Below are 23134 nucleotides of genomic sequence, written 5' to 3'. Positions count from 1 at the left end.
GCACAGGCTTTCAGGGAGTGCGCAGCAGTAGGTGGGATTGACTGCCCTGTCGCTGTAGCCTGCCAGGTGGTGGTGGGGGCAGGACCAGGACTTGCCTCGCACGCCGGGACTCCAGACACTACCCTCTGGGGCCTCCTTCAGCCACAGCTTGGCTGCTCTGGCCACACACAGTCCAGCCTGTGCGTCCTCTGGGGCCCAAGCAAGGCCACTCGGGGGAAACTGTAGAGCAGGGGTCCTGGGGAAGCAGTCGGGCCCCTGCTTCCTGGGTGGAGCGAGCTGTCGCCTCTGTGTGCTGGACGCACGAAAATCAGCAGTAGCTCCATTTATAGCACGGACAGTCCGTGGATGACGCGATGGCACCGCCTGCTTCCACGTAGTACAAAGTTCAAACAAGCATGAAGCTGTGGAAATAGTCACAGCCTCTTGCTTGGATTTATGGGATGAACCACAACCTGTCATCAGAGAATTAATTATTCCCACAGCACCCTTTTAGGTGTTCTGGGAATAATTAATTGCCATGTTTATGTACTTAAGTGATTTGTGTACCACCTTTGTGATTTTTGCCATATCACAAAAATCATTTAGTCATTTTAAAATTTAGATGTATTTGAAATGTTTTCCAAAAGGGAACTAAATCATTAACATAAGTGAGAAACTTTGCCATGCATTGAAGGTAACTAAGAAATGCACATATTCATCAATGTCCCTCCCAACATCACCTGCGTGGTGTGTACACCAAGGAGCAAGGCCATTGAGGGTCTCGTCCAGGTCCTCCACTGAGGAGCTGGCTGGAAGACCAGGCTCTTGCCTGACCCCCGATCCAGTGCTCCCATCTTCCGCATTCCCGCTGACTGCTGGCAGTGGGGGTTAAATTCAGTGCCTCACATTGAGTTATGTTCCATCTCTTACTGTGCTTACAATAGCACAAGTGGTGAGATAACCCGTTCTCTTCCCCACGTACCCCCAAAGGTGGGAAAAGTAGCTAAAGTGGTAGGAAATTAGTAGCATAGTCCCCTTAAAGTCATGCTTTTATTTATTTAAAATCATTTTTTAATTTATTGATTTTAGAGATAGAGAGGAAAGGTGGGGGAAGAAACATTGATTTGTTGTTCCACTTACGAATTTATTGGCTGATTCTTGTATGTTCCTTGACCAGGGATTGAACCTACAACCTTGGTGTTCAGGATGATGCTCTAAACAACTTGAGCTACCTGGCCTGGGTTTAAGGTCATGCTTTCAGATGACTGGAGCGGCCTTGGTTTTGTTGGAATAGTCTGGCTTCAGTGGCCTGTGCCATTAACTGAGAACGTACCCTACTTCCCTTGAGCAGCTACTGTTCAGAATGGTTGATCACAGTGTGAGGTGTACTGTGAATTACTGGGTTTTAAGTCCTCAAGCAGTGGAGTATGGTAAAAGGAGTATTTAGTGGGTGGAGGAAAGGCAGGTCACCTGGTGCCGTGGTTACAGACGTGAGTCAGGCAGTCCTGGGCTTAGGCACCGTTTTTTTTTGCCACTTATGAGATGTGTGACTTTGGACAGGCCACTCAGGTTCTCTGAGCCTCGCTTTTCCTTATCTTAAAAATGGAAATAATAATACCAGCCTCCTGGAGAGTCATTGTAAGGAATAAAGGAGATACCGTGTTTAAAATGCCAGCAGTCGCTCTGGCCTGTGTGGCTCAGTTGGTTGGAGCGTCATCCCTTAACCAAAAGGTTATGGGTTTGATTCCTGGACAGGGCACATACTGTGGGTTGTGGGTGGCTCCTGGTCAGGGAGCGCGCAGGAGGCAACAAGTTGATGCTTCTTTCACGTCAGCATTTCCCTCTCTCCCTCTCTCTCTAAAAAGGTGAGGAAAGTAAATAAATAATAAATCTCCTGGCAGGGTGCCTAGCACATAGTAAGTAAGCACTCGTTAAATTTCAACTGGCGATTTCAGTAGACAGTATCATTTCTTGGAAGTAGTTTACATTTGTGTGAAGGGAAAAATGCATTGTTTTTATGGTATATTGTAGAATGTAGTACCAGTGTGAAGTATGGCACAGTTGTGTGGTATTAATGTTGAACTTGCAGCTGACATTTAACTAGCCAGGGTTTAAATGCAGCCTGTTGACTGCAGAGCCACACCTCTTACCGCTATCAGAAATTTCCCGAATTGCCCCGGAGCCAGCATGATTTAAGAACAAGTCTGAAAGCTTCGGTCACATTCTGGAAGGACGCTTATTGCTACATTACTGATACAGTCAACTAGGAGCAGGAAACTATTGTAACACCTTTAAGCGCCTAGGCTTTGGGGGAAGACAAGGGCCATGGCCTCAGGAGTAACATTCTAGCTACCTTTGCAGGAAGGCAGAAGGTCTGGAAGCCAAAATGCATTGTGGGAAAGGAGCAGGGAGGGGCCTAATGCCTGAGGCCCCTCCCTGCACACTGTTGGGACACTCTACTGTAGTCATGCCTTTTTTTCTCTGTGTCTCGGGGTCATTGTCACTGTCTTCCTGAATATGTTTTGGTGTGTCCTTAAAAACAACGAGGCTGGTAATCTCGGGAACCCTCATACCCGCCAGTCAGTTCATTGCTGGTCAGTTCATCGGGGCAGACTAAAGGGTCTCCGTGGGGCAGATGCCCCTGCAGGGGTCTCCCCTTCTTCACCCACCTGCTCTACCAGCTGAGCCCTTGCTTTTGCATCTTTAGTAGGGAGCTGCCCTCTGCCACCTTATCCAAAACAAGCGTGGGAGCAAGGTTGCAAGTGGGTGGTAGGGTGATGTTAGGTGAGATGTATATGGCATTTTGTTTAAGAGCAGATGACCACTTGCCCTGAGAGATTTATGTGGATATAGGAGGTGGGGGTTTTTATCAGCAGTCTAGCTTAGTATTTTAAGTATTTACCTAAAATAGCATTTTTAAACAAGCAATTATCTAGGCTACTGCCATCTCTAGACAGGGATCGGCAGACTTTTTCTTCAAAGGTCCAGGTAGTAAGTTCATGTGCACATTATATGGCCCCTATGCAACTCCTTAACGATAATGAGTGGGCGTGGCGCTCTCTGATCAAGCTTTCCTCAGAAAAGCAGGCAGTTCACACACCATCACCCCCCCCCCCCCCCCGCCTTAGAACACACCTGTTCCTTCCACTCCAGTGGTGTTAACCCCTCTCTCTGTCAGCCTCACCCCTGCCGAGCTTGCTCCCACCGCAGGGCCTTTGTACAGACCACTTCTCCTGCCTGGACAGCTCCTGCTCCTCACTTAGGTCCCCGGTCACGTGTTGCCCCAGAGTGGCTCTCCTGAGCACACTCTGCATGTCCTCATCTTCTGTCACCAGTGTCATGCTTGCTGCTGGCTGAAATGATCACTTTATCGTGTGCCTGTGACTCCCCAGCAACTGCCGACTCCAGAGAGTCGGGGTTGATTACTCTTGTTCACCGCAGGCGCCCTGGTGCCTGGAACAGCCCAGCACACAGTCGGCGGCCAGCATTTCCTGGGTGAACTGCCTGGGTTTGCAGCCCTGGTCTTTGGGAAGTGCCTCTCGGTGCACACAGCTCTTCTCTTTCCGAGACTGTGAACCAGGTGGTATCACACCCAGAGGACTGTAAGTAGAGAAGAAAGGGACTCGCCCCACATCACAGAACCAGTAAAAGGAAGGGACAAGACCCGGCCCGCGGTACCTGGCGTTTAAATCTTGCCCTGGGTTTTTAAGATTATCTTTGGTTGTTTGTTTAAGGTAATTTATCTTTGTGTTGGTCCCAGAAGGTCTCAGACTTTCGGGAAAATTGGGACAAACTCAGAACTACCATCAAAGACTGTGCTTTTGATTAAATCAAAGTGTTCATTTATATGAAGGTCACATTTACTTTCCCATTGAGAACAAAGCAGATAAGTTCTACATAGCATTTGTTTCTGGGGGGAATTTTTTCATAGTAACTGATGGTAGTGTGAACAGGGAAGTCTCTCGGGGAGGCGCTCGCTCGCTCCAGGGCGCGGCTCCGGCCGCACTGCCTGGGCAGACGGTCCTCGGCCCCGCTGTGCAGACACTGCCAGCCGGGAGCAGCCTAGTCTGCGTGTCTCTGCGGTTGGAGCGGCACTTCTGGAGACGCCGAGGTTGATAGGATGATGCGGCCCCACAGAGGTGTCACCTTTGAACAAACGCTGCCTTGGAAATATTGTCAGGGAATTTGGTTTCTGAAGGAATCCTGTGGTAAAACCTTCGGAGCTATGTCTTTATAATGTCAGCCTGCTGTTTTATTCAGATGCAGTGTACCTGCATTTTAAGTGATGACTTAAAAATACTGATTTGTTGGTAAAAGGCCAACAAATTTTGGAACTGTTCTATTTCTGGAGACACATTAAGACCCAAAGAGAACTCCGACCACAGCCTGGCTGGCCAGTCATCGAGGTTGGGGGAAAAGTGGGGTAGCAGCCCTCCAAGGGGGCTGTCGTCTCTCTTCCTCGGGTGGAGCCCGACGTGTTCCTGAATGTCGAAGTCTGCTTCTCTCTGTAGATCGCTGCTAAAATTGACTCGCTTCCTCACCTGAACAACTCCGCGCCTCTGGTGGACCCCTCGGTGTACGGGTACGGAGTGCAGAAACGGCCCTTGGATGACGGAGGTAAGTGCCCGGTGGCAGCGGGCCCGCCAGCGAGTGCGGTGTGTCGGCCACTTCCCAGACAGCCGTCCCCTGCATCAGTCTGGGGGGACGGTGCGGGGGTGTTCAGGGTGGTGTTTCTCGGCCGTCCTCCTGCACTTGAGTTCCTGTCTGCCGCGCCAACACAGGGAGCTTCTTGGCGGGCTCGCAGGGAAAGACTTGGCCTTTGAGCACCAGCTGGGAAGTGATTGGCCAGTTTGGCTGGGTTTAGCCCTTGGTCTTTCCAGTACACGAGTAGGAGCCGAAGTTCCCACTTTTCTCCGAAGAACAGCTTGGTTTTGGTGCGTAGCTCTGAGCTTAAAGACAGGAATGGGGGTGGTGGCCTTTCTGCAGTCTCTCTGCTGGGTTTTCACTGTCCCATTGATAACAGGTTCTCTCCAGAAACCCTCACTTTCTTCCTTCCTTTCATTCATTCACTGTTTTGTTGGTTTATTTATATGCTCCATTCCTCGCCCTCCGCCAGATTTGAAGCCAGTAAGCACTGCCTCTCATCGGTGCCCAGGCAGAGTGTCCAGTACATGTGTTTCTGCAAGAACTTGGCCTTCCGTAGTCTTACCTTGTCTTCCCCAGAGTGTGGACGGGGTTGTGGAGTGGGCCAGATGGCACGTGAATGTTCACGTAATGGGTGGGCTGGTATGTTCTCTTCCTGTCCTGTCAACCTGTGTGTGTCCAGCCGCGAGTCCCCACCATGAACATATGTGCGTGTTTCTGTGATGTATTATTTTTTTCCTTTTTATTGAATTTATTGGGGTGACACTGGTTCTGGTATATTATCATGTGAAAAATCAAGGTGTACAAAAGTATGTATTCTGTTATCTCCTTTTCCAAAAAAAGGTGCATGTTTTTCTGTACGTGGAAAAAAATGTAATTTGGCAAGACCAGTGTCTCTGGTCTCCTTGGGGACTCGAAAAGATGAGAGTGCCATTGCTTTTAGGTGTGGGAACCATTTTGGAATAATTGTGTAGATTCACACAGTGAAGACTTGAAGGTTTAGCTTTTGGGTGTGAACCTTCTTGTCTGTGTAAAGAAACGGTTTACGTCTCTGGTTGCACGCACGAACATCTACTTTAGGCCGTCGGAACCGGGGTGGCCACCCAGGCTGCTGCTCCGAGACGGTGCCCGAAGTCCCTGCGTGTTTGACCGGTGGGGACGAGGCCTAGACCGAGTACGACTGAGGGCGTTATCTGTGTGTCTGCCTTTGTGAGAGGCTTTTACGTTTTTAGGGCAATTACGCTTCTCTTCCTCCAGTGAGACATCAGGAGAAAAGGAGCACCAAGTTTTCTGGCTCTGAACACTTACCTTGTTAATGGCCAGAGTCTCTCTGGCCCACGGCTTCCAGAAATTGAGATCAATACATTTCACAACTCTCAGCCTTGTTTTGTCAACGTGTAAAACTACATGCAGTGCATACTATTCACGGTGTCCTTTGCATGGGAGTAGCCAAATATTTGCAAACGAAACCACTGGCATTTGGCAGACTTTTTTCTCCCATTAATCCTTTGCATGTCCATTTGAAATTAGCAAAAGGTTCTGAACTTATTAATAAAGAGACCTAGAGGGTTAGCAGCCGTAGCCGGTACCTCACCATTAAGTCTAGAATCTCACTTGAAACTTCAGTATCATATTTTGTACTTTTACCTTTTTGAGAACCGTGATTTGTTTGTTTTGTGTGTCCGTCTTTCAGGGACTGTGTCCTTATAAGCAGAAATGAACTCGGTTCCCTTCCCTTCTCCTAAGCAGTGAGCCTGTCTCCAGTAGGCAGGAAGGACCTGGGAAGGAACCTTTCGACAGCATGCTGGGTCCCGGCCGCCCTGGGTGCCCATCTCCATACCAGCCCTATTTGAAGACCGAGAAACGCCCCTGCAGTGCAGTTGGATGGAGTTAATCCTGTTTTTTTGAGCACTACTTGAATTGCACAGATTTCCTCCAAGTTGGCCTCTTGGAGAGTCTGAGACTTGCTGTTTTGCCCGGGGGAACCTGGCTGTGGGGCCTGCCACGCCTCCCCTGTGGGCCGTCTTCTGGCCGAGCTTCCCCGGGCGACCGTTCTCCCGAGTCGGGATGAGTTGGGGTGCGAGTCGATAGATGCTGTCAGGACTGTGTTTACCGGGCAGCACCCGAGGCCACAGCCTTGCTGTTTGTGAGACGAAAGTTCAGAAACGCAGACAGACAGCACGCAGGAGTTCCGTCGCTTTTTCCTTTGCAGCAGAGATTTCCAAAGGCCTGTGGTTCTCTGTTTGGTTTGGCTTGGGTGTTTTTGACAGAAGTTCACCATACCACTTCTTTAGCAATGTGAACTTTCTAGCTCTTCTGTGAACCTGGGTTCTTTAACCTTTAGGAGGTTAAAGTTCGGTCCCCTGGAAGTTTTTGGAGGTGTTCCTTAGGTCTCTTTAAAAGTATTCGCACTCTTACAGCGACCAGAAAGAACTTTAACACGGGGTTTATTCGGGACACTGAGATACGCAGACAAGTGCGTGACCAGGAGGGTTAGAACAAGGGCCAGGCAGCAGAGCGGCGAAAGGATGGTTTCCGACCAGGAAGGGGTTTATTCCCTGGTGGTTGGTTTGGAGGGGTCTGTCGGACTGTGGGTTCCGGAGCCCACAGGAACCCCGCAGGAGGGGCGGAGCTCAGCCCTCGGAGCCCACCTGGGCACCCTGCTCTCCGGCTCTGGGCCATGTGACTTCAGCTCCCAGCACCTTCACTGTTGGCACCCATGCTTTCTAACAGTCTTTGAGATGTTAGAACCTCGTCTGGGAATCACCCTGCTGGTCTGGGGCGTGGCACCTTTCTGTCCAGTACTTAGTTCATGCCGCAACGGGAGCCAGTCTGACCGGTTCCGTCCCTCTGCTCTGAGACCCACTGCAGGTTCCAATAACCAGGGAGGTCCAGCCCAAGCTGGCGTCAGCTGCCCGCCCTTCTGCTCTCACGCCCCATTCAATGCTCTGCAGCCGCCCAGGCCTCTGATTCTTCTCTTTGCTCTTTCAGAAACATGGCCCCCATCCGGCTCCTTACCTGGCTGATCCCCACTCAGCCCGGAGGCCTCAGAATTGGTAGACAGACTTCCTCCGGGAGAACTGTCCTCACGCTCCTCTTTGACCTTCTTCAGTGCGTCACCCAGGTGCCACCCACCCCTTCGTCTTCACTCGCCTCCTGCTCTTCTCCCCCTTCCCTTCCTCTTTTTCAGTCACCAGGGAGTGACCACGCTCTGCTCGGAGCCTCTGAAGTGGCTCGCTTGTCCCTAGAGCGGATAGCAGGGTGCGCCGTGCCTGCCCCGGCTCCCGTGCCTGGCCGTAGAGCTGTTCCGCTTCCCTCCCCGCCTTACAGGACGAGGGACCAAATGCTGGATGTGCTGTTCTCCTTCTCTGTACCCTGTGATCCACGTTGACACCGTTTCCTGAAAAACAAGCTTCAAATTGAAGAGAATAGCAATAGTCAAGCAGTTCAGAACTGTGACTTTCAGAATCTGAGTCTGGCGTTGGCAGGCTTCTTCTTAAAGGGCCGTATGGGAAATACTTTAGGCCTTCAGGTCTCGTGGTCTCTGTGCCGCCTACTCAGCCCTGCCGCGGGCCCCGACAGCTGCCGGGGACGCCCGTAAACAAACCCGAGGGCTGTGCTCCAGTAAGTCCTCGTTTGCAGGAACAGGCAGCTGGCCCTCGGGCCCGGTTCCCCAGCCTCTGACCTCCAGTCAGCCTCGCCGGAGGGCTCACGAGAACGCGTTCTCAGTCTTCCGTGAGGGAGGCAGGTGGAGGGTTCCCCCAGCCCTGCTCTCCGGGAACAGGTCTCCCTGTCTCGGATCCCACTCTGCCCACCGTGACTGCTGAGAGAACCAACGACTTCTAATGCTTAGCCCAGGGTTGGCTGACCGGTGGGAGAGCCCCTCTGCCACCCCTTCGCGTGCTCCCCGTCCCCTTCGAGTGTCCAGGGGCAGTGAGAGCATCCTCTCCAGGTTCCCTCCCGGTGGAATTTTGGTAATTACAGCCTCTCGGGCTCCCGAGTTGAGCAGACCTCCCTCCCTCTTCCTCTCCCTGGGAGAGGCAGCACCAAACCAGAACTTGGGCGAATACACTGTTTCTGCCATTGCTGGGGGGGTGGGGGTGGGGGTTGCAGTATGTGAGCGACTTTGAAAACACGCCTGTCTTTTGTGCCAGGTGGCCTTTGAATCGACGCAGTCCGTTTTAGGTAGCGCCACACCTTCCGGTCCTGTCTGAGTGGTGTCGTTATGGGGTGAAGGAAAAAGAGTTCTTGGGCATACCATCAAATTAATTATTTACAGGAAAATTGGGATGGAGTATTTCTGCCGCCCTTGCCAAGTCCTGTTTCAGCCCGTGTGGCACAGGGCAGAGACGAGGAGTGAAAAGGAGTGAGGAGGAAAGACTTTGCAAAACCCCAGACTTTCCAAGAGGGAGGCAGGGCGGGAGGCACCTGTGCTGGTAGTGGTGAGAGGCGGCTTTCCACCCCGACTGGCCAGCTCAGGCGCCAGTCCTGGAGCCCCTGCTTTGGTGGGGAGCACAGTGAGGCCCAGAGGTACCAGTGCTTTCCCTGAAGGGGAGAGAGGGCAGGGGCAGGGCTTCAGGGGCAGGGGGTGGGGCTACAGCTCCCTTCCTGGGGGTTGCGGGGAGGGGAGGGTCGGCCTTTTACAGAGCGGGTCAAACAAATCCAGACGGGGTCAAGCAGCCGTGTTCGCGCTGGGGTGGATGAAGACCCAGCAGGGGCTTGGTGGGCACAGGTGGGTGTGCAGCAGCCCTACCCAGCTCTTCACTTCTGTGCACCCGTCCCTCCAACGGGGAGCTCTCTGAGACACGTGTCTGTGCCGCCGCAGGCCTTGTGCCCTTCTCCTTTCACTGCCCTTTTCACGTAGCGCGGCCCCTGGGGGGGTGGTGAGTCCAGCATCCCGGTGGGGAGTCCCAAGGTCACGACACATGAGAGTCTTGGTAAGAAATACTGTGAAGATAGCATCCGATTCTGATTTTATGCAGGTAACAGCTCATGGCAAAGGCTCATGTCACTGCCTCCCCCTCCATCCCTCCATCCATTTCAGGGCTATAATTTAGAAGTAAGTGGTAGTCAGGTGGGTGCATATGAACACGGGTGTGAGTTGGAAAAGGAAGCGAGGTTTTCTCCTTGACAAAGTGTGATGTGACTAGTTGGTCTGACATTGATTTAGGCAACCAGGTAACAAACAGTAGGCATTTCCCACCCAAGGGGAGGGGCAAACCATGCGGCACCAGTGTCGTGATGGAGCTGTAACTGAAGCTGCTTGCGGCACCTGCAGTGTTGTTCGGAATTGTAGCCTAGGGAGGGTTTAGATGTCAGATTAGAGGGGATTCATAGGTTTTCCCAAGTCCTTTCAGGGCCCTGGCCAGGTGGCTCTGCTGCTCAGAGCGCCGCCCACATGCACCGTGGGTGTGGGTTCAGTCCCTGCGTAGACACACGTGAGGATCACCACCGAGTGCACAGATCAGTGGGACAAGTCAGTGTTTCTCTCTCTCAAATTAATGAATAATACATTTGTTACGAGATCCTTTTAGAATACATGGGACCTCTTCTCTACCTGGTTGGGTGTCGGCATCGCCCAAGGAGCCTTTAAAACCCATCCGCTGGCCCAGCCTCTCTGGAAAACCTAGAGCACTACACGCACACTTCCCCTTTGCCCCGCAGTCTGCTCCTGGGCATCAGTCCCATGAAGAGAAAACTCGTCTTCACGCAAAACCTATCCACAAATCTTCATAACGGCTTTATTCCGAAGGGCCCCAAACTGCACACCGCCCAGCGGTTCTTCAACAAGTGCGGGAAACAGACGGGGCCGCCGCACCATGGGTGCTGCTCAGCAGCTAAAAAAGAACAAACTACCGATGCGCACAACACAGTCTTCTCGGGGGGCTGTGCTGAGTGGGAAAAGCCCGCCCCACGTGGCTCCATACGGAATGAGTGCATTTAGAGAACATTTTGGAATGGAGACTGGGCTAGTGACTGCCAGGCAGCGTGGTGGGGGCCCGCTGTAGAATAAGAGGAGATCGCTGCTGGGAGAAACTCGGGCACCGGAACTCCTTACTGTGTAGCTCAGGGAACCCTTGCTGAGAAACCAACACATCGTCTGGCCAGGGCAGGCCCCTGGTAAGTGCCGGCAGGAAGACTTTGAACCTGGGTCTCTGTCTCCTAGGCCATAACAGTATATGCTTGAAAGCGTGGGTTCCAAAGTCTGGTAGGTCAGGTTCTAAGCCCTGGCTATGCCAGTCAGCTGTGTGACTTTGGGTAGTTGCTTAACCTCTCTGAGTCTCTGCTTCCTCAGCTGTAAAATGGAGGCCATATCTGCTTCGTGAGATTGTCATCCAGATTATAACAAATTATTTTCAAATGTTTTTTACTCATTTGCTTTTTTAGAGAGAGGGGAGGGAGGGAGGGGGAGAGAGAGAGAGAGAGAAACATTGACTGGTTGCCTCTCACACTCCCAGAACTGGGAATCTGGCCTGCAACCCAGGCATGTGCCCCAACAGGAATTGAACCAGCGACCTCTCTCAGTTCACAGTGACTCAGTCTACTGAGCCAAGCCAGCCAGGGCTTCAAACTTTTAAAATACTACTTACTTACTGTGAGAAATGGCTTGTATTTCCATCAGCACTAGTTAGTAAACACATACTAAAACACATGTAACCGACATAAAATCTTTATGAAATATGCATGTTATATATGGTATATTTTGTTTTATATTTCATTTTTTTAAATTTATTTACTTTCAGAGAGGGGGAAGGGAGGCAGAGGGAGAGGGAGAGAGGCATCAATGTGTGAGAGAGACGTTGACTGACTGCCTCTTGCAGGCCCCCAGTTGGGGACCTGGCCCGCAACCCAGGCATGTGCCCTGACTGGGAATGGAACCGGCGACTTTCCAGTTTGCAGGCCGGTGCTCAGTGCACTGAGCCACATCAGCCAGGGCTTATATTTCATTTTTTAATAAAGCTGGTTGTGAGCCCCTAAATTAATTTCCTGACCACTGGATTAAAAATATAAGCCCTGGTGTATTTATAAGTACTGTACAGATAGTGCTGTACATCAGTACCACAGACTTACTCTAACTCTTAAATTTACTCTGGTGGCCCTGGGGTCGGACCTCAGTGGGCACTTGACCCAGGGAGGGGGGCGCAGCCAGGGCTCCCGGCACCTGCATATCCCTGGAGCCCAGGTCAGGACTCCGCCCCTCACCGAGCTTTCTCCTTTCTTAGCCAGACTCTGAGCTTCTCGAGGCAGCAAGGACCTTGCTCTCCACTTGATCCCCACACCTGGCACAGTGCCCCGCACCTGAAAGGCGTGATGGGGGTACAGAGTGGGCACTGCTGGGGTGTGATCGCACCTTGCTTGACGGTGAGACGGGCTGTAAGAGCAGCACCTCCCGCTGGGGCTCTTGGAGGACGAGGTGGCCTCGTGAGGGTGAGGCACCGAGGCAAGCACCTGGTGGGGCTGGCGGTGGTGGTCTTTCCCCCCCAAGAGCATATCCGACTGCGGGTGAGAGTGACGCTGTTGTGAGACTTGAATTTACTCTCACTTTTAAAAAATACTAATTTGCAGAATTAAGAATAGATTACTCATTTAGGGACTTTCAGTTGAACTTGGCGCATCAGTGTTTTGTGGCCCTGAGGCACGAGTTCCTGCTTAGAACACAGAACACAGGGGGCCTTTGTGTCGTCCATGGGGGGAAAGCTTCTCAGACCCTTGGAGAACCACAGAGACGGCCACGGTGGACCGCGAGTGTGCCCGGCCCCGCCGGGGCTCGGGGTGGCCCCGGCCAGAGCAGGGGACCCTGGAATCGAGCCAGGGTGCCAGAGGATCGTTTCCAAAACCCAAAGAGGAAGGCCTGCTTTGTCCGTTTGCTTGGCTGACGCTCCTGCCCCGGCCAGCCCACCGCCTGCCCTGGCCTCCGTGCTCACGCCAGGCCCGCGTGGCACCTGCACCATCCAAGAGTGAGGGCGCCTTGTTCTGCGGGCTTTTCTAAGGGGGGGGGGCGGCTAGAGGATGCATGTTACAAAGTCGGGTGTGCTCTCCAGCGATACTTTGTTAGTGTTACTTTAGGGGAAGAAAAACAGGAAGACATTCTCCTTACCAGTGGGTGAAGATGGGTCCAGTTGCCTTATATTTTTTATTCAAAAATCATTGTTCAAATTGGCAGAGTATTGCTCTTCAGAAAGTCTTTCTCATATTGCTGTGTGAGTGTTTTCCATGGGAAGCTCGTTTCCCCATAGCCCAGGGGCGCCCCGTTATGTGGTGTGCGAGGTAAAGGAGAACTGCACCTGCGTGCGCGTGTGTGCGCGTGTGTGCACGTGTGTGCGCGTGCGCTGGAAATGAGCGAAGGAACCATTAGGGGAATTAGGACTGATCAGCAGGTGTTTTTCTTTTTTTCTTTTTTTTTTTTTTTGCAGTAAAGTGACAGTAATTAGCATGAACTTGAGTTTGACGGTGTTCCATGTGCCTCCCTCACTTGACCCCTCTTCCTCATGAAGACCGAGCAGACCCCCCACCCCTGCCGCTCTCCCGGGGGTGGGACATGAGCCGTTGGCTGTGTGAGTGCCTGGTGCCACTTGCCTGCCTGCTCTGTTCGTGTTTAGGCACCAAGTGGGAATGCTTCCCGAGGCAGCGAGACTCTAACTCGGGCCTCTCGGCCTCGGGCTGCGCACTGGCACAGGGGCCCCCCACCCCCGCCTCGCAGTCGGGTCTGGCTTTGAGGGGCCGCCCTCCCTCGATGGGGCAGCTCTCGGCGGCCCGCCTGCCTGTGTGTGATGATGGCGTGTGCACTTTCATTTTCGGTTCTGAGCACCTGGACTCGTCGGCAGAGCAGCCGGCCATCAGAAACGACATGCGTGCGTGGCCCCCGTGACATGTACTTTGCCAGCAAAAAGGAATTTTCTTTTCTGTGACGAGCACAGCATTTCAAATGGCTTCTGACAGGAGCCTTGTGACTTCTCCAGAATCTCGTGAAGCTCTTTACTCTGTTTCTGCAGCTTTTCTGTCTGGAATGGCTGACAGTGGACAGCCTCTTGACAAGTCTTAGCGCTCAGCACAGCGGGGCAGCAGCCCAGGGCCGGCCGCGGTGCCCCGTTCGGGGACAGGCTCTGCTCCTCTGCATTCTCCTCATTGCAAGGCAGTTTCACCCCTCCGTCTTCAATGGACTCTCTACCCTTTAGAGAAGACTCCTGGCACTGCCCTGGCTGGTGTAGTTCAGTGGATTAAGCTTAGCAGGCCTGTGGACCAAACAACAACGGTTCGATTCTCAGTCAGGGCACATGCTTGGGTTGCAGGCCAGTTCCCAGCAGAGGACGCACAAGGGGCAACCATACATTGATGTTTCTCTCCCTCTCTCCTTCCCTTCCCCTCTAAAGATAGATATCTAGATAGATAGACAGACAGACAGACAGACAAAAAAAGAATCCTGACAGTAAGCACAGAAGCTGACCTCAACAGGGACAGCTAACCAAACCCGAGGGCACTCTCTCTGGACCATTCTGCTTCAGACCCACTGCCCCCGGGGTGGCAGTCCACTCCCACAGCGTTCGGGGGCTGAGTGTGTGTCAGGAATTTCCTTCCCAAGCTGTCTTTGTCCAGTCTTCACACGGAGTGGGAGTCGTGAACATGACCTGTCCCCAGCGAGAGAATTTCCATACCCAAACTGGAAATGCAAAAAGACATGTCTGAGAGTCGATGAGAAACAATTCTCTTATCCCTGAGATAAGCAGGTTAGTAGGATATAATGTCCGTGTTTTGGCTGCAGACCATTATCTTGCTGTTGATCCAGGAGGATACGGTATTGACTCGGTGGCTGTATTTACTTTGTGCCAGCACCGTTCCTCTGGGCCTTTCTTCTCCTTTACGTGTAGCAGGATCTGCCTCCTTTTCTGATGTCTTTTATGACCAGTCCCTGCCCAGTCAGAGAAGGACCGGGTTCAGTTGAAGCAGGAGGAAGAGCAATTGGAGCTGTATTTCAGGTGCCAAGTCACGTCACTCTGTCCCGAAGTTGGTGGCATCGATCCGTCCCTCCCACTCGAGACCTGCCTGTCCTGCGCACGGCTTTCCCCAGAGTCCCTTTTGGACACTGTCGTTAGCATATTGCAAGATTCATTCAGTTTCTCGTAACACGTTCAGGAGTTACCCTTTTTCCTGGTCTGCTGACTGTGTTTCCGGGGCTGCGTTTGCCAGAAGACAAACCCCACAGAGCCCTTTTCGCTGATGGCAGCGAAGGAGACACACTTACCGATGGCTGAACGAGGGGAACGAGCACAGCGTGGAGCAGTAGGGGCTTTGTGGGACCTCGGTGACGGAGCTTGTTTTCCTTAGAGAGGCCGCAAGGCACTGTTGTCTGTGTGAAGTGGCCTTGAAGGGCAGTTGCTCCTTCCTAGCAGCTTACGTGGTCCACAGACTGCGCTGGTGGGTTGGCGAGGAGGCCGGGGAGGGGCGGGCCAGAGCCTCTCCTCGACGGTCATGCCGCCGGCGGGGCTGGGAGAGTAGGGGGCGCCCCACAGGCTGCCGGGACGTAAGGCATGGTCTTGGTGGCTGCATCTGCCGTAGAGCAGCCCCTCACGATGCCCCCCAGAGAGGAGGTCAGGTCCTCTTGCCGGTCTTACAAAGAGAAAGAAGGAGCTCTGTGCACGGGTCCAGAGCAGGAGGGAGGCGGGCGGTGAGAGGGATTTAGACGAGCAGGATCTTCTCCCAGGCTCCCCAGCATGTGGACACACAGATCAATTTCTTATCCCGCGTTCAGCTGGACACTGGGCTAGCGGCTGCGTTGATCAAGACGTCCCCTCCTGTTTCATATCATGTAACGCATTCATTTCAGCCACTGAGCCTAAATTACTATTTGCTTTCTTTCTGCTTTTCTTTTTTTTTCCTCTCAAAACGGTAAGAACTTGTGTAAGGATGAAGTTAGTTTATCCGTGCTAATGCTTTGATTTTTCTTTTCTCTTTCTTTTTGCCACAGTAGGTAACCAGTTAGGGGCCTTGGTACATCAAAGGTAAGCAGTGGGTTATGTTTTATTATTTATTGATCATTTCTAATTGTTTATTGATCCACCATCTGTACTAGAGGGTTAGAAAGTCGGAGGTTGAGAGTGGAAAGCCATCGGCTAGATTTAAGACTCAAGTTTTTTGTAGCCCTTTCCAAGACAGTAAAAGCTCAAAGGATAAACTAACACAAGGATTAAAAATCAGCCGCCAGGGTATGTAAACTTAAAAGACTCCTAGAACGTTGGCGCTGCCTCCTCCCCACATACATTCTATTTAAAGGAGAGAAAGACATTTTCCCTCTTGTGTTGATGGTTTTCCCAACACTTTATGAATTCGTAACCTCTTTACTGAAGAAAGGGACATCTTCGGTCCCCAAGGAATCATGAGCCTGGGCGGCCAGGAGCCTGGGTCCCCACCCCTGCCGCAGCAACTGGGACTCGCCAGAGAGCCTCAGATAAGGGCCCTGTTGATTCCCTACCTCAGTTTCCCCTCAGAGCCTTCCCTTAAACATTGTAGATTAGAAAGATACAAAGACCTCTGGGATTTAAAAAGACCAGTCTGTAAGACGGTATTTGCAGTCACAATGTTACCCTTTACAAAGGTTAAAATATACAGGAAACTCTATGCCTCAGCCTCTCCTTGTAGCAGATGAAATTGTATGACTTGTATCTATTATTATAATGTGTTATCCTTAACCTTCCCTGGCTGTGCTACAGTTATATTCTCCTGTATGCTACTCAGATGTTTGGGGGAGCAATCACCAGGCATCGGTCAATCAAAAGATTTGAAGAAAAAAAAAAAAAGATTTGTCCTAGGTTTTTTGTTCCTTCCTTACTTGCTTTGTTTTTAACGAATTAGAGTAATATGAATGGGGTAACTTCCCTATAGACCCATAATTAACCAGAGTTTTACTTTCCTATACAATCTGTATCAGACAAGTCTCAGCCCTGCATTTGGAATATAGAGCTTTGTTCTGCTGAAGGCCCAAAGCAGTTCATTTTCATGTGTTTCCTCCTCAAAGAGAGTCTGCTTAAATTGTCCCTGAGCGCTGAGGAGCTGCCTGCGCTCTGTGACGTTTGTATTGTGACAGTGTTGACCCTCTTCTAGCACAGCCCGCAGTAGTGGTTTCTGAGAACAGACAGTGCGTGCTGCACGAGCGGCAGCCTCGTAGCTGCACAGGTAGGAGCACCGTCCCCTTCCCCGTACTTGTGGCAAGATGTGTCAGGCCAGCCGAGGCTTGGCATCCACACCCGAGGGGTCATCGGTTAGGAGCCCCAGACTTGCCTCCTTTCCGAGGGAACCGAGGATCCTGGGCCGTGAGCCCCTCCTGGATGCGGCGGTTCTCGCTCCTCACGCCGATCCAGTGGCGAGCACTGTTGGTGCTGCAGCCTTTCTCCTTCCTGAGTGCTGCACTTTCCCTAAAGACGGGCACTTGATTCAGTGCCTCTGTGATGGGTACAAGTCCCGCTGTGTGAGAGTTGCTTAAAAATGCTTGCCTTTTTTAAAAACTGCTTTCATTAAGCATTCTCCAAAGGTAAATGTTTAGACTTAATTGCTTCCTGGGGTGGTGGGCGCACCGGATATTGTCCACAACCCACCCTGTGGCCCATCAGGAAGGTGAGAGCCCTTGCAGTGGCAGTGGTTGTGAGAAGGAAGGAAGAAGGCTCTGTGGTGGGGAGAGCCGTTGACCGAGTGCCTTGCCAAGGAGGCGAGGCCACGATTCTGTCCTGGTCAGCGCTGGTTAGGGCTCTGGAGACAGGCCCCACTGGGGGCGCCACACCCTGAAAGTTAGGAGGAGACTAGAAAGCAGCATGGGGGGAACAAGGCATGCTGAAGAAAAGTTGAGCGTCTCTGCATCTCCAGAGGACCCCAGGAAGAAGCCTGAATCCCCCCACAGCCCAGAGGGTCTCTAAGTCACCGCTTGGCACTCAGCCAGGCCCCCAGGCCCCTCTGCTGTGTGAAAGAGAGGCAGTTGTGGGAGGAGCCGATCTGCCTCTGTGGAGGCGCAGGTCTTTTCAAGGAGTGACTGGCCCAAAAGTTCCTTAGTGGATGCTCTTTGTAGATGGTTGTAGGCTTATTGGCCAAATTGGCACAATTTCTTTTAAGCCTTTATCTTCCAGCATGACCAATACAGGAAATTGGGGGAACCTAAAGTGGCCACAGAATTCTCCTATATCTTTTTGCAAATGTTCTTTGTTTTAGGGCAGTAATAACGGAAGAATTCAAAGTGCCTGATAAAATGGTTGGCTTTAGTAAGTATCCGCCTATCACGCTTCCCCCCTTCCTGTCCTTTCCCTGGCGCGCTCCTTCTCCCACTGTGAGCATCCCCTGGGGCTGGCGCCCCCACGCAGCTCTCCGGGGTCTCCGAACGCCGTGGGCCTCTCTGCAGGCCAAGGCCGTCTGTGTCGTCTCCCTCTGCAGCTCAAGGGCCCCGTCCCCAGGCTGCACGCACGGTCTCTGGCCTCCCTGAGGCCAGCCTCGTGTGCCATGCTCTGAGCCACATGACCGCTTGTTGAACGCAGGGTCTTGTACGTGGTTAGGTGGGGACCTGGGGCACATTCTGACCCTGTTCATTTGTTTCAGTTATTGGCAGGGGAGGTGAGCAGATTTCACGGATTCAAGCCGAATCTGGTTGCAAAATTCAGATTGCTTCAGGTAAGGGCTTCTTTTTTCATAGGTCTCAGTCTGTAGAAATCAGTTTTTTGCCAAGTTTCCCACATGTGGTACTTCTTTGCTTGCTGCTGGATGTGTACCAGCAGGGGTAAGTATGTACGCCTGCCGTTTGCCTTGCGTGTTTGAAGCTGGACTCCAGACGGGGCTTCAACAGGGCCCCCCCTCTAGCCTCAGGGCGAGACCCTGCCCGTTCTGTGGCCTGGCCCCAGCACCTGCCACTCCAGGACCTCTGTGTTCTGCACCAGAATGTTATGCCAGGCATAGTGGGGCCACTAGGGTTCGCGTGGCTTTGGGTTACTCCTGGGGATCCAGCTCCCCTGGATCGGGCCACCCATGCCCGCAGTGGGAAGAGGCCAGCCGGGGGCCTGGCAGGACTAGCCCATGTGAAGCCCAGGACCTGTCCCAGCCGGTGCCATGTCAATGGCACAGCAAGGAGAGTGGCGGGCTGAGGAGGAACAGTTCACCTTTCATTTGTAGGGTTACCATGTGATGTGGGTTGGACCTCTTTCCACAGTGTGGGGGGAGGTTCGAAGGACATTTACTGAGAAATGTTTGTCATTTTAAAAGACACTTACTATAGTGTTCTGCGGGTAGTAGTTGCTATTAGCTAGTTCTCTTTCTTTCCCAAGAACTTTAAAGAGGCAGTCTTTTTAGGAACGAAGTAAAGTGTGACGTGTGTGCTGGAGAGTAAGACTGTCCTCTCTCATCAAGTGACCCGGAATCAGCTCCATACAGGTGTCTGACCTCGGGTGTTCATGCAGTAACTGGCGACAGCCCCAACGCGCACACCCAGGAACCTCTCACTGGTGTGCGTGTTGGAGCCGTGTGCACCGAGTGACCCGTGAGCTGCTCTGCAGGTGGAGGAGCAAGGAATAGCGGGCTCAGTCACTCACCCACTCGCTGAAACATCATTAGGACCCACTCCGCACACACACCTCTGCCGCGTTCCCCCACCTGCCCCCAGGGACTCGTTTCTGCTCTGAGACTCTTAGATGGAGCCGCCAGCTTAACATTCTCTCCACAAGGGGAAACAAACTATCTTTTTCTGGGAGCCTGGGCTTCTGTGGGGCTGGTGTAGGCACCAGCCCGGAGAGACAGCCCTGCACAGAGGCCGGGCTGGAGGTTGCCTGATACCCACCGACACGCCTCATCTTCTCGATTCTTCTTGTAGAGAGTTCTGGGATTCCAGAGAGGCCCTGTGTACTTACCGGAACCCCAGAAAGTATTGAGTAAGTTTGTTTTATTTACTTTTCCTTTCACTCTTCTTCCTCACTCCCCAACGGGGAGCAGTGGAGGGGCCAGCTGTCAGTGACCGCTGCCGCCCCGTGCGCAGTTGCGCAGTCCGGCCGCCTGGGCGGGTGCAGCCGCATCAGGGGAGTTTCTCTCTTCCCTTAAACACACACGGCGTCCGATTTTCAAAGCCCCCACAGAACTCGCAGCTGCCGCAGCACCTGCTTCATCAACCGGGCCCTAAGGAGTGTAGTAGGGTCCCTGCCTGAGTGCTCTCTCGCCCTCCGCCTTCCTCGTTAAGACCTCCTGTCCCTGCACAGGTCTGGGTGAGCGAGTCTCCCCCTTTGTGAACCACTGAGAATCCCGGTACCGGGTCCTTGGCCTGGGGGTGATCCCGTTGCCCTTCTGATGCTTGGGAGCCAAGTGGAACGGGCTCTTGCTGGCCATTGCTCCACTCTGAGGGCCACTGGGACCAGCTGGAGGGGGTTTTGACTTAGGCACCCTTGTGACAGCCTGAGGACTAGCCTGACTCCCTGCCTGGCACACGCGTACTCGAAGCCCGGGGCCGGGGGTAGGCCTCACCAGCCCCAGAGCCTCCTGGGAAAGGGGAGGCGCTGCTCGGCTTCTGCGCCCTTTCCCCTGCCAGTCTGCCGAGCAGCATTGTGTTGGGGGGGCGGGGTGCCGAGATTACGTCTGGCTCAGTAGGTAGGGCCCCGTCATTGTTTCCATTTCTCAGGGAGTCTAGATGAGTTCAGACTCTCTCGTTTTGCTGTAACATTGCAAGCAGTGAACCAGAAATGAACATCTCCGGCAGGTGTGCGTTACAGGGCAGGCGGGAGGGTTTGCTGGAGTCGAGGCGCTTTTCTTCCATCACAGGTTAGTCTAGTACACAGGCGAGATACTAAAACACCGCCGTGGCTGAGCAGGTGCACGGGGCTGATTCAGTGCACGGAGACTCGGGACCACAAAGGGCAGCCTCTGTTTCCTGCCTTTTTCCTCTTTCTTCCTGCCCTTCTGTCCTTGCTTCCTGTTCTGCCCACGCAGTGGAGGCCACGGGATTGTAACTTTGAGGAGAAACGATTTTGCTTTCTTCAGTGCACAGGACAGCCAGCCTGTTTAGTAGCTGAATCCTGTCCTGTCAGAGGAGCCAGAAAGATTGTACGTGGTGGTGTGGTGGTGGTGTGAAAAGTAAATAATGCAAATAACAGCCGGGGGAGATTCTGGTGCAGAAAAGGAAATGGGCTTCACAGGCCACCTGGGTAGGCCGGGTTGTACCGTTTCAACATTGTAGCATTCCTGCTCCGCCTCCAAATAAATCAGCACAAGGTAGCATCGCAGGGGAAGGCCAGGGGAAGGCCGGCTTCTGCAACAATCCCACTGGAAAAGCGCGAAGCAGGGATGTGCGGGTGCAGAGCCACGTCAGGGCACTGGCACCTCCCTTTCCTGCCCCTCGAGACCAAACTGGTGATGTGCAGCTTTAGCTGGAAAGTGGTAGAGCAGTCTGGTTGGTTGTGGGGAAGAAATCTGGAGTTTGGGGATTCAGACGATGACTACTAACCCTTGCTTTCTCTCTGCCCACCCTTCTTGTTGGCTCTCTCTCCCCCTGCTGCTTCTGTTTAACACGTGTCTACGGGGTGTGTGCTCTAGATGGGGGAACAGCAAGATGCAGAGCGCTGACTTTCTGATAGGAGAAGAGACATGTTTGTGGGGGGGCTGTGTCTCGGTGTTGGTATTGTGTTGGTATTGTTGCTTTTCAATTCCAGCCCAGTAGCGTGGCCGAAGGCAGAGAGCTCCGGGGTCGGGGCAGAGCTGGTGCTGGACGGGGGGCTGCCTTGACCCCTCGTGTTCTCCCCCCGGTGCGGTTCCCCTTCATGGCTACCCGGGGCGTTCGTGTAACGCTGGCTTCCTGTGGCTCTGTTCCCTCCCCGAAGACTAGCCAAGCGGCTCCTGGGGCAGATCGTGGACCGCTGTCGGAACGGACCCGGCTTTCACAGCGACGCGGACGGCAGCAGCACGGTGCAGGAGGTCCTCATCCCTGCGTCTAAAGTGGGGCTGGTCATCGGCAAAGGCGGGGAGACCATCAAGCAGCTGCAGGTGCGGGAGCCTTAGCAGAGGCCCTCACTGTCCTCCCTGCCTGCAGTGGGGGAGTGGGTGGGGGCTTGTCATAGCTCCGGCTTCCCGGGTTGACCTGGCTGGCTGCACCTGCCACAGGCCAGAGCCCCCTTGGAGCCCCAGCCCCCGTGGGTCCACGGACGTTCTCTGGAGCCGGGCCTCTGCCGCCTGTGACACCAGTCCTGGGACCCTGTAAATTTGTAGCAGCTGCTGTGGCAGTGAAGCTCTGTCACCGTCAGATGACAGCATGTGGGATAAAAATGCCGGCTCTGGAGCCAGCAGCCCTCCCTGCCTTCCTGGCGTGAGCTGAACATCTTCACGCACTTACAGGGCCCGGGGCCTCCCCAGAGCCTCCCCAGGGCAGGGGGGCTCCCTTCCTTGTAAGGAAGCCGCGGTAACCCCTGTGACTGTTTAAATAAGGCCTCCGCACCAGGCCCGGGACTGAGCAGGTGCTCTGGGAACAGCAGCTGCCGTAAGCTCCGGAACCCCTCCCCCAAGACACGTGGGACCAGGCTGTGTTCCAGCCTTGAGCGCCCACGGCAGGGCCGGGGCTGCCCCCGTAACGAAACGTGTTTTCATGGCTAAACCCAGCAGCGGTCACACTCTGGGAGAGGGGCTTGACATGTGCTTACATGGGTTCGGGCATTTTTACTGCCACGTTAGTTGCAAACAGACTCTAACTTCAGGGCTTCGGGGCTTTTAAGGCGGCAGGTCTGGGTCGTGGCCCAACTGTGCGCTCGCTCCTGGCCCAGGCCTTGGCCCGGGAAGGCGCTGCAGTGTGGGCTCGAAGAGTCCGGGGTTTGGACTTTCAGAATGTAAACGTCGCCCGCCCCTCACTTCTCCACACAGTTTGGGGGCAGCCTGCCGTCCAGGCCCCCCTCACTTGGGGGGTGGGCACTGTTAAGGGCCCAGCGGCGGGAGCCTGGTGGTTCAGAAACAGCTCCTGTGCACGTGGGTGAGTTAGGGGCTGGAGGAAGAGGAGTAGAGCTTGGGGAGCAAGCAATTCCTTCGTCACACTTAAGAGCTCACACTTAGGAGCCCGCTGGCACGGCCTCCATGTCGGGGTTCTTGGGGCAGCTCCCTGGGCCGGGGCAGAGGGCACCCCTCCATGGCAGTGAGGGCTGTACTGGTGTGTGTGCCTCCACAGGAGCGGACGGGGGTGAAGATGGTCATGATCCAGGACGGCCCGTTGCCCACGGGAGCAGACAAGCCTCTTCGCATGACGGGAGACCCGTTCAAAGTACAGGTAGGAGAGCAGCCGCGTGGGGCAGGTCCTGGGTGCGGGGTCTCCCTCAGTAGTGACTCAGAGCTTTTATGTTCAAGACATCATGAAACCGGATATCCCTTTGACTAAGGTAGGCTGTTCCCCACACTGGGTGGTGCAAAGAATCTAGGGCTGTGTCACCCGACACCCGAGCCTCTGGCCACACGTGGCCACCATTTCATTCAAAGTAAGTGAGAGTTGAGTTCCTCACTTGCACTGGCCGTACTTCAGGGGCTCAGAGCC

At 53.5% G+C, this 23134-nt stretch overlaps 1 protein-coding gene across 3 annotated transcripts in view; it reads left to right on the top strand.

Annotated features, from left to right (window-relative positions):
- FUBP3 (far upstream element binding protein 3) overlaps positions 1 to 23134 on the top strand; it is a 47119-nt gene that overhangs the window by 6522 nt on the left and 17463 nt on the right. For 2 of the 3 annotated variants that reach the window (XM_053667693.1, XM_053667691.1), the window contains exons 2-8: positions 4491 to 4596; positions 15587 to 15620; positions 17815 to 17864; positions 18196 to 18267; positions 19457 to 19514; positions 21447 to 21609; positions 22775 to 22873. In XM_053667693.1, coding sequence (XP_053523668.1) covers positions 4491 to 4596; positions 15587 to 15620; positions 17815 to 17864; positions 18196 to 18267; positions 19457 to 19514; positions 21447 to 21609; positions 22775 to 22873 — 582 coding nt within the window. The remainder of the gene's footprint in view (positions 1 to 4490; positions 4597 to 15586; positions 15621 to 17814; positions 17865 to 18195; positions 18268 to 19456; positions 19515 to 21446; positions 21610 to 22774; positions 22874 to 23134) is intronic. The other variant, XM_053667692.1, reaches the window with a different exon arrangement.

This window comes from Artibeus jamaicensis, unplaced genomic scaffold (assembly GCF_021234435.1).
Source record: "Artibeus jamaicensis isolate MK-2021 breed Jamaican fruit bat unplaced genomic scaffold, CSHL_Jam_final contig_471, whole genome shotgun sequence".
Lineage (NCBI taxonomy): Eukaryota > Metazoa > Chordata > Mammalia > Chiroptera > Phyllostomidae > Artibeus > Artibeus jamaicensis.
Note: the sequence above shows the minus strand (reverse complement) of the source record. Positions and strands in the feature narration are given on the sequence as shown.